The sequence below is a fragment of the Mytilus galloprovincialis genome, chromosome 6, assembly GCF_965363235.1.
Source record: "Mytilus galloprovincialis chromosome 6, xbMytGall1.hap1.1, whole genome shotgun sequence".
NCBI lineage: Eukaryota > Metazoa > Mollusca > Bivalvia > Mytilida > Mytilidae > Mytilus > Mytilus galloprovincialis.
Genome location: NC_134843.1, coordinates 69,529,108 through 69,545,566, shown reverse-complemented (window position 1 = coordinate 69,545,566; position 16,459 = coordinate 69,529,108). Strand labels below are relative to the sequence as shown.

The 16,459-nt window shown below is 29.8% G+C and overlaps 1 protein-coding gene across 2 annotated transcripts; it reads left to right on the top strand.

The window, feature by feature from the left end:
- Positions 1-1,543: 1,543 nt before the first annotated feature.
- LOC143080189 (uncharacterized) lies at positions 1,544-15,911 on the top strand. Of its 2 annotated transcripts, none has more exons than XM_076255917.1 (13): positions 1,544-1,771; positions 7,598-7,754; positions 8,629-8,711; positions 9,670-9,789; positions 10,100-10,366; positions 10,985-11,041; positions 11,433-11,507; positions 12,045-12,110; positions 12,561-12,647; positions 13,121-13,186; positions 14,101-14,145; positions 14,657-14,744; positions 15,552-15,911. In XM_076255917.1, exons 1-13 carry the CDS (start codon positions 1,604-1,606, stop codon positions 15,623-15,625), a joined length of 1,353 nt encoding a protein of 450 aa, XP_076112032.1. In that variant the 5' UTR covers positions 1,544-1,603; the 3' UTR covers positions 15,626-15,911. The 2 variants fall into 2 exon arrangements, with proteins under 2 accessions (XP_076112032.1, XP_076112034.1); XM_076255919.1 differs by lacking the exon at positions 1,544-1,771 and adding an exon at positions 4,796-4,891.
- Positions 15,912-16,459: the final 548 nt, after the last annotated feature.

Sequence of the window (16,459 nt, the reverse complement as noted above, 5' to 3'; positions counted from 1 at the left end):
AAGTAGAGAACAATACAAAAAGACAAAGAAAACAAATCAGTTCGGATAATAATATGAATGATTTTATTCTCATAAACTAGTACATAGCTACAGAGATAATAACAGTTCATATATAATACATATCTTTGGTTCGCATGTGTGAAAATAATAACATTATAATAATATTATAGTTCCTCTAAACAGGAGGACAGACTTTCAATGATATATGTCGTATAAATCTACACAATTTTTCTACTTCTACAACATTTTCAGATGAGAAAACATTTTTAAATTTAATAATGTTTGCATTTTTGTTACAATAGTGTGGTAAATATTTTTCTCTTTCTATGTTAAAACAATTGCATGACATAATGTAGTGACATTCATCGCCAATATCTTTAGAGCTACAGAGATTACAAGACCTTTCGGATCTCGGAATAGTTTGCCACATTTCTGTCTCCACTGGCAAACGATGATTTCCGCATCTAAATTTACACAAAGTATATAAAAAATTAAATCATTTTGGGTGAAAATAGTGTATGGCAAACAAAGTTAATTATCAGCCACTATTTATAAACTACGGTTTAGTTGCAAATGAAAATGATATATTTGAGTTGATGGGGAGTAGGACCTTTATCGAATACCCACCGGGATCGGGTGTTTCTTAGATCAGAATTTCTGGAATTGTGTTTTTAAGCCCGGGATTTCTGGACCAGGGGCCCTCCTATCACTCTTTAGTTTGTTAAACCATGTTGACTATATGTTCATAGGAACGGGATTATTTCTTGTGTTGTTAATTCAAACTTGTATTAGTGATATTTGGTTAAAATAATACAATCAGAACGAAACTCAAAGATCAATTTCAACAAACATGATTTTAAATGTGCAAGCATTTTTTTACAGGATACTTTTGGCTTTCAGAACTATTTTGATATTTAAAAATTTCGTGATTTTTACACTTTATGCAAATTTAGAACCACCAACCATAAACTACTCATTGATATATAAAAGATGGACAAATATTCAGGTAGATAGAAGAACTTGTAAATTATGTTACAGAACCGATTTTGGAGATGAGTTCCACTATATGCACAGAGATATATGTAAAAATAAACACTTTTATTGATAAAAAAAAAATAATTAAAACGTCCAAATATATTAATGTGTAAGAAAATTATGAATCTACCAAAAAATAATCAAAATTAAGAGAGCTAATTTTTTTCATAAGATATATAAATTCCCATGTGTGCTCTTGGTTAATTCTAAAAAGTGTACATATTTTGCTCTATGTATTTAATTATGTATTTATGTTATAAAATTTATCAGCTTTTTTTTTCAAGTTAAGTTTCATTTTTTTGAAACGTAAATAAATATTACTAAAATTGAGAAATAAAAAGTGATCGTTTTTTCTTTTAATTTAGCCCCTCCCATTTCATATTATTCATGGGTCAGTGATTGGTCTACCAATTAGAATAACAATACCTGTTTAATTATCTTTACCTAATTGGTCAATAATATGATTGGCTAATTAATTTCTCTTTTTATGACTTGTTTTCCCTGTCAGATTTCATAACTTAGCACTTTTCCGTCGAATCTTAATCGAAAATTAATCAGAACGCAAATAATGGCTTCGAGCAGTAGCAAAGGCCTTTTTTGGTGGTTCACTTGTGATTCAGACAACAACACACTTATGTTTGCTTGCACCAACAGACCTGGCCAGTTTCCCGTACTGGAAGTTTCCTTAGGTGAAGTGACAACAATAGACGTGAAGATTTCAACTGATGAAGACGATGTAAGTATTTGTTCACCTTTTATATCTTTATTTCAGCTGCTTGCTTTTATTTGAAAAAAAAAAGTTATGAAAATTTGAAATGTTGTATTATTGCCAATTGCCAATGAGACAACTCTCCATAAGATACCAAAATGACACAGACATTTACAACTATAGCCTAGGTCACCGTATTTTTTATTTTCGATTTATGAGTTTGAAGGTCTCTCTTTTATGTAATATGTACAAAAAAAAAGAATTAATGAATCAATTAATGAAATTATGTTTGAATTTAAACAGGAACTTTTTACACTAGAAAGTCCCTGACTGACTCGATCACTTTTCAACGTTACATTTATATTTATTCATGGTTAGACTTACAACGTTAAAACAAGGAGGAGTGTGCCCCAATTTTCAGTATTTTTTAGGTCACACCTACGATAGTATAGGGGCATAATGTTTTCTGGTATGTGAGTCCATTTGTCTGTCCGTCCCTTCGTTCGTTCGTCAGGTTAAAGTTTTGGACGAGGTAGTTTTTAAAGTCAAATCAATTTGAAACTTAGTTCACATGTTTCCTATGATATGATCATTCTAATTTAAATGCCAAATTAGAGATTTTATTCGAATTTTACGGTCAATTAAACATCTAAAATGATAGTGTGAGTGGGGCATCTGCTTACTATGGACACATTCTTGTAAATATGATAAAGTCGATTTGTTAGAAAAAGCACATGAAGAAAAGGTTGACTGAGTTGCACGCCCCCTTTCTCTCTCTCTTATAACTCTTTTGATAGTGGTTTTGATTTTTTTTTAGATTGTTTTGTAATTTCTATATTTTATTAAAACATATTGTGTTGATGTTTGAATTGTACACTAACAGGTTAAGAGGTGTATCTATATAAAATATTTGATTTGATTCAATTCATCGTGAAAAATCATAAAACGCGGTAATAGACAGTTACATTGTAAGTGAATTGTTTAAATTTTTCTCACCATTATATGATCCATTTTGTTAGAAACAATAGGCAGTATAGACATCAAAATATATATTAGAGAATAATCTTGAAATATTTACCTTTTATTATATTCATAATTATTCATGCAAACTAATTATTTCTTAGCACCATGAAACCGTTACTTTTTTATTAGATCATTTCATATAAATTTTTTAAGTTATTTCTTACAAAATAGTTGATGCGTGTACTGCATGTACTATAGTTCAATGTAAATATTTTCTTTGTAATTAATTGAAATAATCACGAAAACTGATCGAATTGTAGCCTATTGTACTTTTTCATTTTTCATGTTATTTATGTAAGAGTCCGAGGGGAGGGGCGGTATGTCTTATATTTTAAAGGGTTATACTGTGTAGTGTCATTTAAATATTTCAGTCGGTCTAGAATTTTGTATCAGTTAAACGGGTTATAAACTTTTAACGTCTAAAAAAGATTGAAATCATTAAACATGTCTTATATACTCATAATACTGTTGAGAAAAAAAATAGTATATGATAGATTCTACAGTACTATAAAATCAAGGACTTTCTACATATAAATCATAGTTAGTTCTCTTTATGAAATATACAATTTAATTACGCAAATCTTTTATAATGATTTTTTTAACTCAAACCCCTAACTGTCTTTGGGAAAGTTTAATTTTGGGTTGGACTAATCATTGTATGGAGGGGGCTCTTATATGAGAGGAAGTGCAGTCATTATTCAGAAATCCAGGGTTAAAAACATGAAATCCCGAAGTCCCGATAAAGGTCCCTCTCTTTTGTGGGATGAAAGTTCGTTTCAGTTTTCATGTTATAGATCTAAGCCTTTTAATTACGCTGTGCCTTAATGTTTTATTGTAACAGAAACATATGTAAGTTACAGACCATATGAGTATTTAGACCGTACGCGTACGGTCTGTATCGTATGCGTATTTATATAATCATACGGTCCGATCATACGCTTACGGTTCCACTGTATGATTATACTTGTACGATCTAGTACAAGCCGGATCATAAATGTATTTGGATCAATATTTGTTAATTTTTGGCGAACACATCTTTTATTGACTGTTACAAATTAAAGTTATTACAATATTAGATGAATAAAAAGAATAGGTGAACATTTTAAAATCGATTGAAATTAAGAATTTAAATGTGTACATACAGGCACCTTTGTTTGATTTCCATATTTTATAATTCTGTCCAATATTTTGTCGGTTTTAATTCCGTTTTTATTTGAAGTATTGTAGGCCTAAAAGTTGTCCCTTTTAAGAAGTCGAAAAATTAAGTTTTTATTATAAATATTCCACCTACAATTTAACTGTTGGGGATTTCAGTTAATTTCATCTGTGATTGATATATAATTGGAATTTAATCAGTAAATTTTAAAATTAGTCCAACCGTACGCGTACGTACGAGTATTTAGAAAAAGTACGCGTACGATCCAAATACTCATATGGTCCGAAAAGTGTAGAAAACAACTCCAAATACATAAAAAGGTAACTATAAATGTAATTATTTATTAATATTTTGGATAACAGATACCCTTCCTCAGTCAGATTCTGATGTTAAATGTTGCCTTCTTAGCCGATTAAACAAGGATTAAACTATTACAATCTTAAAATTTATTCAAGTCAAACCGAAAATCAGTTAAGACGCTTGCACCATTGTAAAAATTTGTGATACATTACATAAGTTATATGGCTAATTACAACAGAGAATTCAATTATGTATTAAATATTTATAATAATGTACGATATGAACGCACAAAAATGATTACGTCAATAAAAAAAAAAAAATTACCAAATAGACAACACCAGAGACATATATACAAAGAATCTCTGTGTGTATATGTCTCTGACAACACTGAACGATCTAAATTTATAAATATATATTTCTATTAGATTCTAATATCTGATTAATCCCTTGGATTTGTAAAGTAAGTCTTGCAAGGGTCTTGCAATACAAATCCTCGATAATCCGGAACTCCTTGGCATTTCCCAACAGATTCTAAAACTATGTATTGACATTGACTGGTTTCTCTCTCGTCATTTTATTTCATATCCGTTACTTATACATCTAGGTGCCCAGATTAAAAAACTGCCGAAGTTTTCCAATTCTAGCTGCGTAAGTCAGTACAGAATACAGTAAGTCAGAAATAAATTATCAAAAGGACTTTAAAGAGCCACGGATTTATAGCCGGCGGGTTTATGGGAAAAGGGGGGGGGGGGCTTTTTTGGGGAAAAAAATGGCTGCTTATATAATCAGTGACAGAGCGGGCCCCCTCTTAGGTCAGTCAGTGGGCCCCCACTTATGAACATTCCTGGATCCGCCACTGATAGCCATTTAAACTAAAGCAGAGCGCGTACATCATTTGTACATACAGGTATTAATATTTGTGATCTATGATAAAGAGTTTATATAAATATATAGACTAGTTAGTCCAAATAATTCTGCCGTTTTAGTACTGTCTTTCAATAATACAAATTGGAAGAGTTTATATAAATATATAGACTAGTTAGTCCAAATAATTCTGCCGTTTTAGTACTGTCTTTCAATAATACAAATTTGGACACCTTCTAAAGCAAAATCAAAAATAGCCTTTCTCGACAGCATAATAATTTGGACTAGTAGACTAGTATGACAAGTTCACAATCACTGACACAGGGGTTGAAATCTTAGCAATAAATGTATAATATAATAACAAGCATTTAATTCTATCCATGGGAAGGTCCACTATCAATATATTTATAATTCTATTTATATGGATAGTCAACCTTCCCATGGATAGAAACAACTTGAACAAATGCCTATGAGGCTATGTGTATAAATGTAAAACTCTACTTTACAGTAGTTAAAATAATTATGACATTTGCCAACGCAATTTTTATTTTTTTCTGTGATGCCATCCTACAATGACGTCTGGCAAGGCTATTTTAATATTTTTCTGGGAGGCCTTCCTATGTCGTAGGATCTAAGAAGGTGTCGCCAGAAAAAAAGAAAAATAGCCTTTCAGACATCATGATATTTTGGACTACTTGTCTATCACAGTAGAGATTCTCTCAAATCAAAGCTTTAAGTACTGTGAGGGGGTCTCATTGTTGGGGGTTCTGATCCCAGATCCAGCTCACTGTTTTGTCAAATGCCCATATCCCACTTACACTATGTATGTTGAGCAACTTTCATTTTTTGTAATTACATGTCCTGCAAGACTCCATTTCCTGTTTTTCACGGCACAATAATTTGCATTTCACGTGTCATGCCTACACAAAACCCATTAACACAGGTCTTGCTTAGCCCCAATGAGACCCACTTGTGATAGTTGAGTTTGGAATATTTATACACCTTTATTGCTAAGATTTTAATTCCAGTACTTTGACATAGCTGTCATGATTGTTGTCTTCTGCTATTTAGAATATAATACCTGGGCAGGTATGGGGAATCAACAATTATTTTTCCCTGGCCTAAGTAACTTCTAAACAAACGTTGAGATTTACGAAGTTTTTTATATTTATATAGATATAAAATCCAGTGTTTGGTCACTTTCAAAATATGCATTCGTTTACTATGGTTTTATATTAGATCATTTTTTTCTATCTCATATTACATGTATTAATTGGTGAAAAAAAATTATCATTTCTTTTTAATCTCATATTAATTTGCGATTTTTTTTTATTAATTAACAATACTCTTTTCCAATACAAAGTGATCTACACTTTCTGAAACATGTCAATACTTAATGTTATGTGAAATCTATTAAGTGGGCATTGCTTATATTAATCTTTTTTTTTAAATATAGGGTTTTGCTATTTTTATTATGCCCCTCCTACAATAGTAGAGCATGTAGGGGGACATAATGTTTTCTGGTTTGTGCATCCGTTCTTTTGTCAGTCTGATAGTCTGTCAGTCTTTGTCTGGTTTCAGCTTAAAGTTTTTGGTCAAGGTAGTTTTTGAAGAAGCTGAAGTCCAGTCAAGTTGACACTTTGTACACTTCTTGTTTATGATATGATCTTTCTAATTTTAAGCCTAGGTAGACTTTTGACCCCAATTTCACAGTCCGCTTCACATAGAAAAATGAAAGTTGCGGTTTCAGGTTAAAGTTTTGGTCAAGGTAATTTTTGATGAAGTTGACAATGGTTGAAGTTCATTCAAATTAAAACTTAAAACACATGTTCCCTATGGTATGATCTTTCTAAGTTTAATGCCAAATTAGATTTTTTACCCAATTTTACGTTCCTTTGAACATGGAAAATCTGCCTTTGAGAGAAGCATGCAAATTTATTTTTGTTACTGTACTTGTTTTCTATTAAACTAATAGGAGAAAAAAGTTAAAATAAAAAACATGAAAAATACAAAAAACACCTTAAATTACATAAATGGTTTAAATTATACAAAAGTTAAATTTTAGTACAGCTTATTTAAAAATGATAAGAAGAAATATAGTTACCAATGAGTTAAAAAAAGAATGTCAAGTTTGATGCAAAAAAATGGGATGATTTTTCTACCTTATCATAAAGTAACAACTAATAGTGTAACAAATGAAGTTAGTTAAGAAATAAAAAAGTGTTTTGCTTGATTTTTTGTAACCTTGAGTCTTCTTTAAGAGCAAGTTTTGATCATAATCATGATAGTATTAAGGTTTTTTGAAAGTTTTAAAATGCAACCAATATTATACATGACTTTATTTCAATTTTGTCTGAGTCCTCTACTTGCATACTGGGTTATATTGATATGAGTAACATCCTCCCCAGATATTCAAATAGGTTAATTTGGGCAGTTTAAATTGAGGGCATGGTCACATGCTTATTTAAACAAGTTGAGAACATCTTTTGATTATTTATTTTTATCTTCAGGCAGAAGAAGAGATATTGGCAAGCCTCCCCTTGCACAGATACAAAGCTGTAGATAAAACCTTTTCAAGTTTGGAAAACAGGAAGTCAAGATCCAACTTTCTAACAGACCTTCACGATACACTTGACAGTTTACACCTACAGTTTGCAAGATTAGAAGGTACTTAGTTTATTGATTAAATGAATAAGATTGTCCTCTTATACAATGGATTATACACATTTCATTGACCTTTGTGACAAATATATAAAAAGAAACAAATTTTTGCATTATTCAGCATTTTGATTTTTAAAAAGTTGGTCTTGTCCTGGTGAGATACTGTTCTAATTTCTTTAAACAAAGTGAATTAATTAGGCTATATTTAAAATATAAAAATAAGTTGATATGAATTAATGAGACAATCTTCCTCATCAGACCCAAGAGATCCAATGTTGTAAAGTAAGCAACTATAGGTCACTGTACCACCCTCAAAGATGAGTAATCCCGATATCCCTTAGCATAAACTTATCAGTTGGGAACCAGAAAATGTAAAAAAATTAAAGAAAAGATTTAGGAATAAAACAAACACGATCTTCAACCAGAAACAGCAATCAATGTATAACATGTATAACATGCTCCTGACTAGGGACTGGCACATACATAATGTCAGAATCCGTCCCTAATGCGTGGAAATGACATAAAAAGTTATTAACTATAGAATTGGTTGAAAAAAAATTAACAATGTTGACTCATCAGACCATAGGACTCATTTAAACCAAGGAGAACCAACTTTCCCAAAAGTGTTGTACAATTTAAGAAAAATATTGATCACAGAGCAATTGCTGAAAGCATTTGTTATGTAAATATTTAAAAAATATCATCTTGTGCAAATCTAAAATATATTTATTTTAAGAAATGAAATAATTATGATCTCTTATGGTTTTATAGCTTCTTATATGTTTTTTCGTCTTTATTCATGTCAGGATTTTAAATGTGTAGAGTTTGAGCCTTCCTGTTGATTTTAAATTTGGAATTTGATTATTTTTGAAAATTTTAGATGACATACCAGCAGTCAATAGTAAGCCTACACAAAAGACAAAGACAAAGTTTGTCCATAAGAGTCTGCATGAAGAACTCAGGGTGAGTACTAAATTACTTATTTTATTGACCACCCATGATAGTGATGCACATGATGTTAATTAAATATTAAATGTTATTTATGCCCAAATTGATTTTTTTAAAAAATCTTATACAATGGTCTATTAAGTCAATAAAATATTGATTAAAATTGAACTTTAAAAGTCATTCTGTACAGTAGTAAAACTGTTATTGTAATTGCCCTTGTAAAGTGTGCCCTGGTACATAGATATAGGAAGATGTGGTGTGAGTGCCAATGAGACAACTCTCCATCCAAGTAACAATTTAAAAAGTAAACCATTATAGGTTAAAGTACAGCCTTCAACACGGAGCCTTGGCTCACACCGAACAACAAACTATAAAGGGGCCCAAAATTACTAGTGAAAAACCATTCAAACGGGAAAACCAACGGTCTAATCTATATAAACAAAACGAGAAACGAGAAACTCGTATAAATTACATGAACAAACGATAACTACTGTACATCAGATTCCTGACTGATAGTCTGCTCCCCCTTTTTCTCTACGATGGTTTCAAATTGTGTGTGATAGTTGTGATTTTCTTATCAGGTAGAAGTTGAAAATACTTGTCAATGAAAAGGATATTAACAAACTTTAATAGATCTTTAATAAGTTTATCCTACAAAAGTAATTGCAAAGTTGTGTTTGTTATAGGATTTTTATATTAAATTTGCATTTTGATATAGCTAATGTAAATTATTAGTTCAATTTCCAATAAGGATTGACATAACTTAAGAGAACATTGCAAAATAAAGTTTTTTTTCTTTATTTATTGAAACTAGGTCCATGGCAAGCATTTTTATTTACAGAGTAAAAAAAATGATAATACCAGCCTGGATGTGATAGTTCACAATTAAACAATGAGTTTTTTGCCATGAATATGAAGGTATTAAATGCCTTTGTGTAGTAATGTAGTACAAATTTCTGAATTTATATTTTAGATCATGAGAGAGGCTCATCCAGAATCAGGTGCAGCAGCAAGACAAACTTTTTTAAACACCTCTAACAGACTGTGGAGAAAGAAGGTGATGCCTCTTTTAGGCTTCAACCCAGCAAAGCATGTAAGTTTGAAATACAACACCAATAAAAATTTCCATTTGGATATCTGGATTTGTTAAAAAAATACATGCTTTTTAATAATCAATATAATGAAATGTAGGATAGTGGTTTTATTGAAATAGGTAATAAATTGAACTGATTGTTCGCATGTTAATGATAACTTTTTCAGCAGCATGTAGAATAAACAGCAATGTTGTGTATAAGAACATGACTTATTTACTGTTTTGAATAAAAATAGAATGTCTTACAGAACTCTGTAGATCCTTTAAATGTAATGATTTATTGTTGACATGAAACCCATTTTAATTCTAGGAAGGTACGTTTGGTGGTTCTTTCAAGGAACAGATTTACCTGTCAACCCTTCCAGAGTGCTGTTTTGACCTGGTTATAGATATAATCAACTCCCATGAAGCTGGTTTGCTGCACCAATCCAATAGAAAAGAGACTACCATCAAACCAGGACTTTTCAAGCATCTTGTCAGCGTCAAATCCGAAGTAGTAGTTCACAGACATCTAAGTCAACTGAATAGCGGACTAGTCAATCTGCCAGAGTTTCGTAAGCAGACCAGAAATATAAAGGTAACTTATAAGTAAAATGAAGAAGAAAAACTGATTTAAAAACAACAGCATTCTTTTTTTTGTTAAATAGGATGTATTTATTTTGATTTATAACTTAAATATCAAAGATCATAAATTGCCCCTGTTATAATAACAATGATAAAAAATGTTGCATATTTTCTTTTACCATTTTTTTTAAAGTTATAAACATCAAGTTACCCTTTTTGTGAAGCAAAGTGCAAATTGTTTTATATCTAAAAATCAAATTTAATGACAAAAAATCAATCAGATGATTTTCCCTGATCAGATTAATGTTTTTTTTTCAAAATTGTGAATTTGACTAACGTCTTGTTGTATGAAAAGTTTTTATCATTTAACAAACAATTGATTCAGTGCAAATAAAACACTGAAAGGTTGTTATAACCTATTCAAGTTTGCAAAAGATGAAGCAATTTTTAAATTAAAGAATTGAGTGAATTTTTTGAATTATAAAAATGTCTTTAATTCTATACAATCTCTCCATAACAGACAAGGTTCAATGTCCATTTGAAAATGGTTGACTGTGGTAAAGATGTTGGTTAATTTATAAATAGCTTAAATTTCTGTTCAGTCAATATTGATTTTTTTTTCATCTTTCAGGTTCAGTCTCAGAGTCAAAACAGCACATCAAATGGACCAACAGTGAGGCGTTTACAGGTATGATATATATAAAGAGATGTGAAATATTTAGTAAAATTTAATCATGTATCAGGTTAAAGACTTTAAATCAATAGTTATTTTATAAAAAATTGACAAGAACACAGAATTAAAAGGCAAAAGCCAATTTTGTATTGTATTAAACCAGTGTAAAATTCCTTAATTGGTCAAGGACAACACCTCGAGTCAAAAGGCAAAAAAAGAATTAGAATTGTTTAGAGTAAAAAGTCTAATAAACTCTTTTTTTTTTACCACATATCCAAATTAATACTATACCTGTTAACATTTATTTGAGATGGAGACAAATTTATAATTGCAACAAATATTTGAAATATCCGAATCAATACATGACTAAATGCAACAGATACATTAAATTTGTTTTTTTTTGTAGAATGAGATTCTCCGGCTCAAGTCCAGAGTTGAAGAGTTGGAAGAGTTGGTTGAAAGAAATCAAATACCAGATCAGGTACTTTTTTTTTTACTTTGAGTGCGATTGTCAGTCTATTGTCTTTCACACCTGTTCATACCAAAATAAAGGACAGAAACTCATGTTTGCTCAATAAAAACAACACAGTAGTGTTTTATTATAGATAAATTCTCTGTTAGACATAAACCTAACAAAAAAAAAAAAATAACGAACATGTAGAGGCTTACAGACAGTCATCAACAAAGTAATATGCCAAGCTTTAAATTGTATTTTTTTTTTAATTTATAGGATAACATAGCAAAGTGTGTTATTTAACTATTTTACCAGATAAAATACATCAGTTTGCAAATTTAGATGTATAAATACCACTTACTTTTCAAAAACACTTGTACCAACTCAATATGAAACTGGTTCATAGGCTTTAGCAGTTTGAGCTGTTTTCAATTTGATGGATATAGACACTTGATGAATTTAGGTTGCTTTTCTAGATAGCTCTTTGCTCATATGTATACACTGAAGTAACATCACAAAATAATATATATTGAAACTCTTTTAACATGTTAAATGTCTTTGTAGGATGTGTATGAATTTGAAGACACTGACTTCTCACTCAGAGAACAAGATGTGGAGGATACAATTCAGGTAAGCTTTACATTTGTCATAGTTAAAATTTGTTAAATCATGATAATTGTAAGAACTTAGTATGCATTTATAACAAACATAATTAACTGAAAGTCTCGACGTTACAGTACACATTTTTATGAACAAGCAGATTTTGAATATTTAAGGTGCTTATTGACAAGTGTAAAAGACAATTTAATAATCTTGATTTAAGAAAACAACTCAACACCAGTGTTATGCTGAACCATTATAATGACCCCTAAAGCCCTGACTAGTTTGATGTTCCTAAAATAATATTTTCAATCAACGTTTTACTTTATACATTTCACAAATAAATATAAATGAAATTTAAATTTCACATCATTACCCTCATCCATTCGTTTGTACTAACAGCTGATCTGACAATATAATACTTTTCTGATAAGAAGTTTTGTTGCATGACCTTTAATGAGAATGTTTTTTGTCTTTTAGAATGAAGAGTTGGAGTTGGATGTCATTCCTGATACACCAACAGGTTCACAAGTTCGAACTATTCCAGAAACACCATCCACTTCTAAGGTATATTATCTGGTTGAGATGCCAGTAGATAAAAGTAAATGAAACATTTAAATGTGTTCGCTATGGTGCCTTAATTTTTTTCTTGTATCACTTAACAATTAAGCTTTTTAATTTGGTTTTCAGTTTTAGCCACCTAATCAACTGAAAGAAAAGACATTGTGTAAATTTCACCTCAAAGTCAAGGAAAATACGGTTTTATATCCTCAATCGAGACCTTCAAATTTATATAATTGTTTTTTAAGCAATTTATTCCGTACAATAAATGTAAGATTTTTAGTCAAACATATCTGAATTTGGTTTATTTATGCAATATATAATTATTTTGCACCTTTTAATTGCAAGAAAAATATTTTGATCAACCTGGCAATTTGAATCTGGATCCACTTTTAGACAGAAGTTATAAACTTTTGACAACATTAAGTCAATTAACATCCTTAACATGACTGATTGTTAAATGGAACAATTTATTTTAGGCAACCAGTAGCAGAAAAAGAAACAAAGAAGGAGAGCTTCTAAACATCCTTGACAGACTGCGTGAGGTATGAATGCAATTCAATTCAATTCAATGTTTTATTTAAGTCTCATCTCTCAACAAGTACAATCAATCTTTATACATTGTAAAATAACACTATATAAAATGAGAGCCATTCTATACAGAATTATAAGAGACTATTAAAATGCATAGATAATAATAATACATAATATGAAATAAAATTCTATGTACAATATATAAAATTTCTACGTCTTTTTAAAATTAATTGGCAGGTTTTGGCACACACACGAATCATATTTACATCTGAGAATAAAAACACGAACTTTTGATTATCATCCAAAGTATTAAAATTATCATTTAAAGTTTTAGCAACATGATATAAATGGTTTCTTAAATCGTCATAAAGAGGACATCTTAATAAAACATGCGCTTCATCTTCAATAAAAACTTCACATATACGTAATGCATGGTTTTAGTTATTTAAGCTAATTGGATCATAATTTTTATAATTTCATGCAAGTTGAAAATTGCAATATTTATTTAAGAGTTCATTGATTATTTTCGTCCATTAGAAAGTACTTCATTTAGGATTACCAATATTAACCTATATGCATACATTTAAATAGAAATCAACCATTAAGCATCTATTAAATATAAGTAACTTTTTTAGTATAAGAAAAGTCATAATTCAACAAATGTGGATTGTTGACAAATTTAAAAAAGATTTACTGATACAAAAAGATAAGTCTGTGATTCAATTTAGTTTGTTTATACTCATACATATGGAAATATGGTTATATCAGTTTGCAAAATCATCTCATATTTTGTACAAGATAGTCAGATGACAATAACAAGTAATCATATTGACTCTCTCTTTAACTTATTTAATAATATCACTGGACTCTTAATATGAAAATGTTATGACATATTTTTACATTTGTATTTATTTTATTTTAATAGCGAGCTGAAAAAACACAAGAAGATGAGCAGACAGAAGAAATTCAGGTAATATAATTTTTAATTAATTTCTCATGATTTATGAAAACAGAATATGTGGTATGGATGCCCATGAGACAACATTCTACCAGAGACCAAATTACCTAGAATTTATAGCTTGTATTGATTTTTTCAACCAGAGATTCTTTCTTCTTTCTATTTATTGTAATCATAAACATAAAATCAGCAAATTTTTTTGTTTGTCAATTTAGTATTAATTTTGTTTTTCTAAAACTATTTTTGATCTAACAATGTCCAGCATTTACACTTGCTTACATATCTAGACAGATTAGCAGAGAGTTGTCTAACTCTGATCTCAGTTTAAAATACACATTTGTATGGGTTCTGCTGTGTGTAATTTATACACTATTGAGACACTACAAAACTTCTGCAATGTCTTCCACAAATATGAGAAATTCTTTACTATTAATATGCATTTTACCTTCAATGTTACTGCATAACTTTTCTTTTTAACAGTTTTTGTTTGTGAAAATGTTTTAAATAATTTTATTGTTTTTAGGTTTATTCCAAAGGGGAAAAGGTGTCTGCCTATTATACCATTGATAAGAAATGGTATGATGCTGTTATAACTGCAGTTTTAAAAGAGGGTAAGTTATTATTTTTCATTGATATAAATTTACAAATAAAATGTGGTAGGAATACAAATAACAAAATGCATGCTGTCAGTAGATCATATTTTTTTTAATAATTTGGGATATTGTCAAAATCTTTTGATGGATTGATATTTGTATAATACAAATGTTAATGTCCATTTGCAAATACTTCAGGCATATTGAATAAAATTGAAGTTTACTCAAATGAAACACCGTAACTACTTGAACTTGTCACCATTTCTTCTCACAATAATATTAATAATAATATGTAAATTGTAATTAATTTCAATTTTTTTAATTTTTTTTTTGTGTAACTGAAGTAGTGTCTTTTTAGTATATGTATCACAGAAGTTTACATTTGATAAAAAAAAAGTGCTAAGCACTTTCACAATAAACATTGTATTAACAAATAACCTGAAAAACAGAAAGCGAAGCAGTTCTGGGCAGGACAGAGGAGTCCTTGTTTTTTACATACCCCATTTGCCAAGAAGAGTACAAAAGGATGAAATCATAACTCCTCTTATCATATAACATTCTTTTTCAAAAGCATTTTCAATTACACCTTGAAACCTTGATTTTCATATAGATATGTCCTTTAAACTCAAACATGAATACTTCTAAAAGATGAACAAGCATACAGCTAATAATATTAATATAAACAAGATGTGGTATGATTGCCAATGAGACAACTATCAACAAAAGGCCAAAATGACACAAACATAAACAATTATAGGTCACCATACAGCCTGGAACAAGTTGATATCTGTTTAAATGTAAATATGCTCTTTTATTATTTTACAGGCTATCGCATCAAATATGTGTTAGATGGGTTTAGAGAAGTGATCAAGGACACTGCATTGTTGAAGAAAATGTGAAAAAGTGTATAAGAACTTATTCTGAAATGATGTGCTATTGTTTATAGTGACAAACAAGTGTTAGGAGTAATAATTTATTTATTTATTTCTAAGTTTAACTTTTTATGTGAGTTTTTGTTGTATCATTCAGCTATCTGGATGGTTCTTGATGCAATTTTAAGAAGTTTGACAAAAGACTGTATTAGGAATTATGTGTTATTGTTCATAGTGACAACAAATGTTTTGATCTGTTTTTAAAGAGAAATAATTTATTTATTTATTTATTTATTAAAATGATTAAACTTTACTTTCTTATGTGTTTTTGTATGTCACGAAACAGCTATGTTGTTTCTTAAAGTTATAAAACCTGCACTTTATGAATGAGATTTATCCATTCTTTGTTTATTTGTGTGTCTGTCTGTCAAGTTAGTCCAATAGATATATTCCAGAACATGATTAACAAAATGACATAATAATTGGTTTGCTGACTGAAAGGGATGATATAACCAAAATGTACAATCAAGATCTGTACAACCCATAGTGTCAATTTGCCCATTTGATTTGTAATGCTTAGCCTCAACAACATGTGCATACTCATAGTTAAGAGTTGGCTCAACAAGTTGAATATTGTATTTGGTGAAACTTTGTAAAGAAATACTGCTTTTTGATGACATTCTGAATTAATATGCATTGTTCTATCATTATCTTATATGCACCGGAGATCACCCTGGATTTTGGTGGGGATTATGTTGCTTCATCTTTAGTTTTTTATGTTGTGACTTGTGTGCTTTTGTTTGTTTGTTTGTTCTTTTTATTTTTTAGCCATGGTGTTGTTCAGTTTGTTTTCGAGCTAAA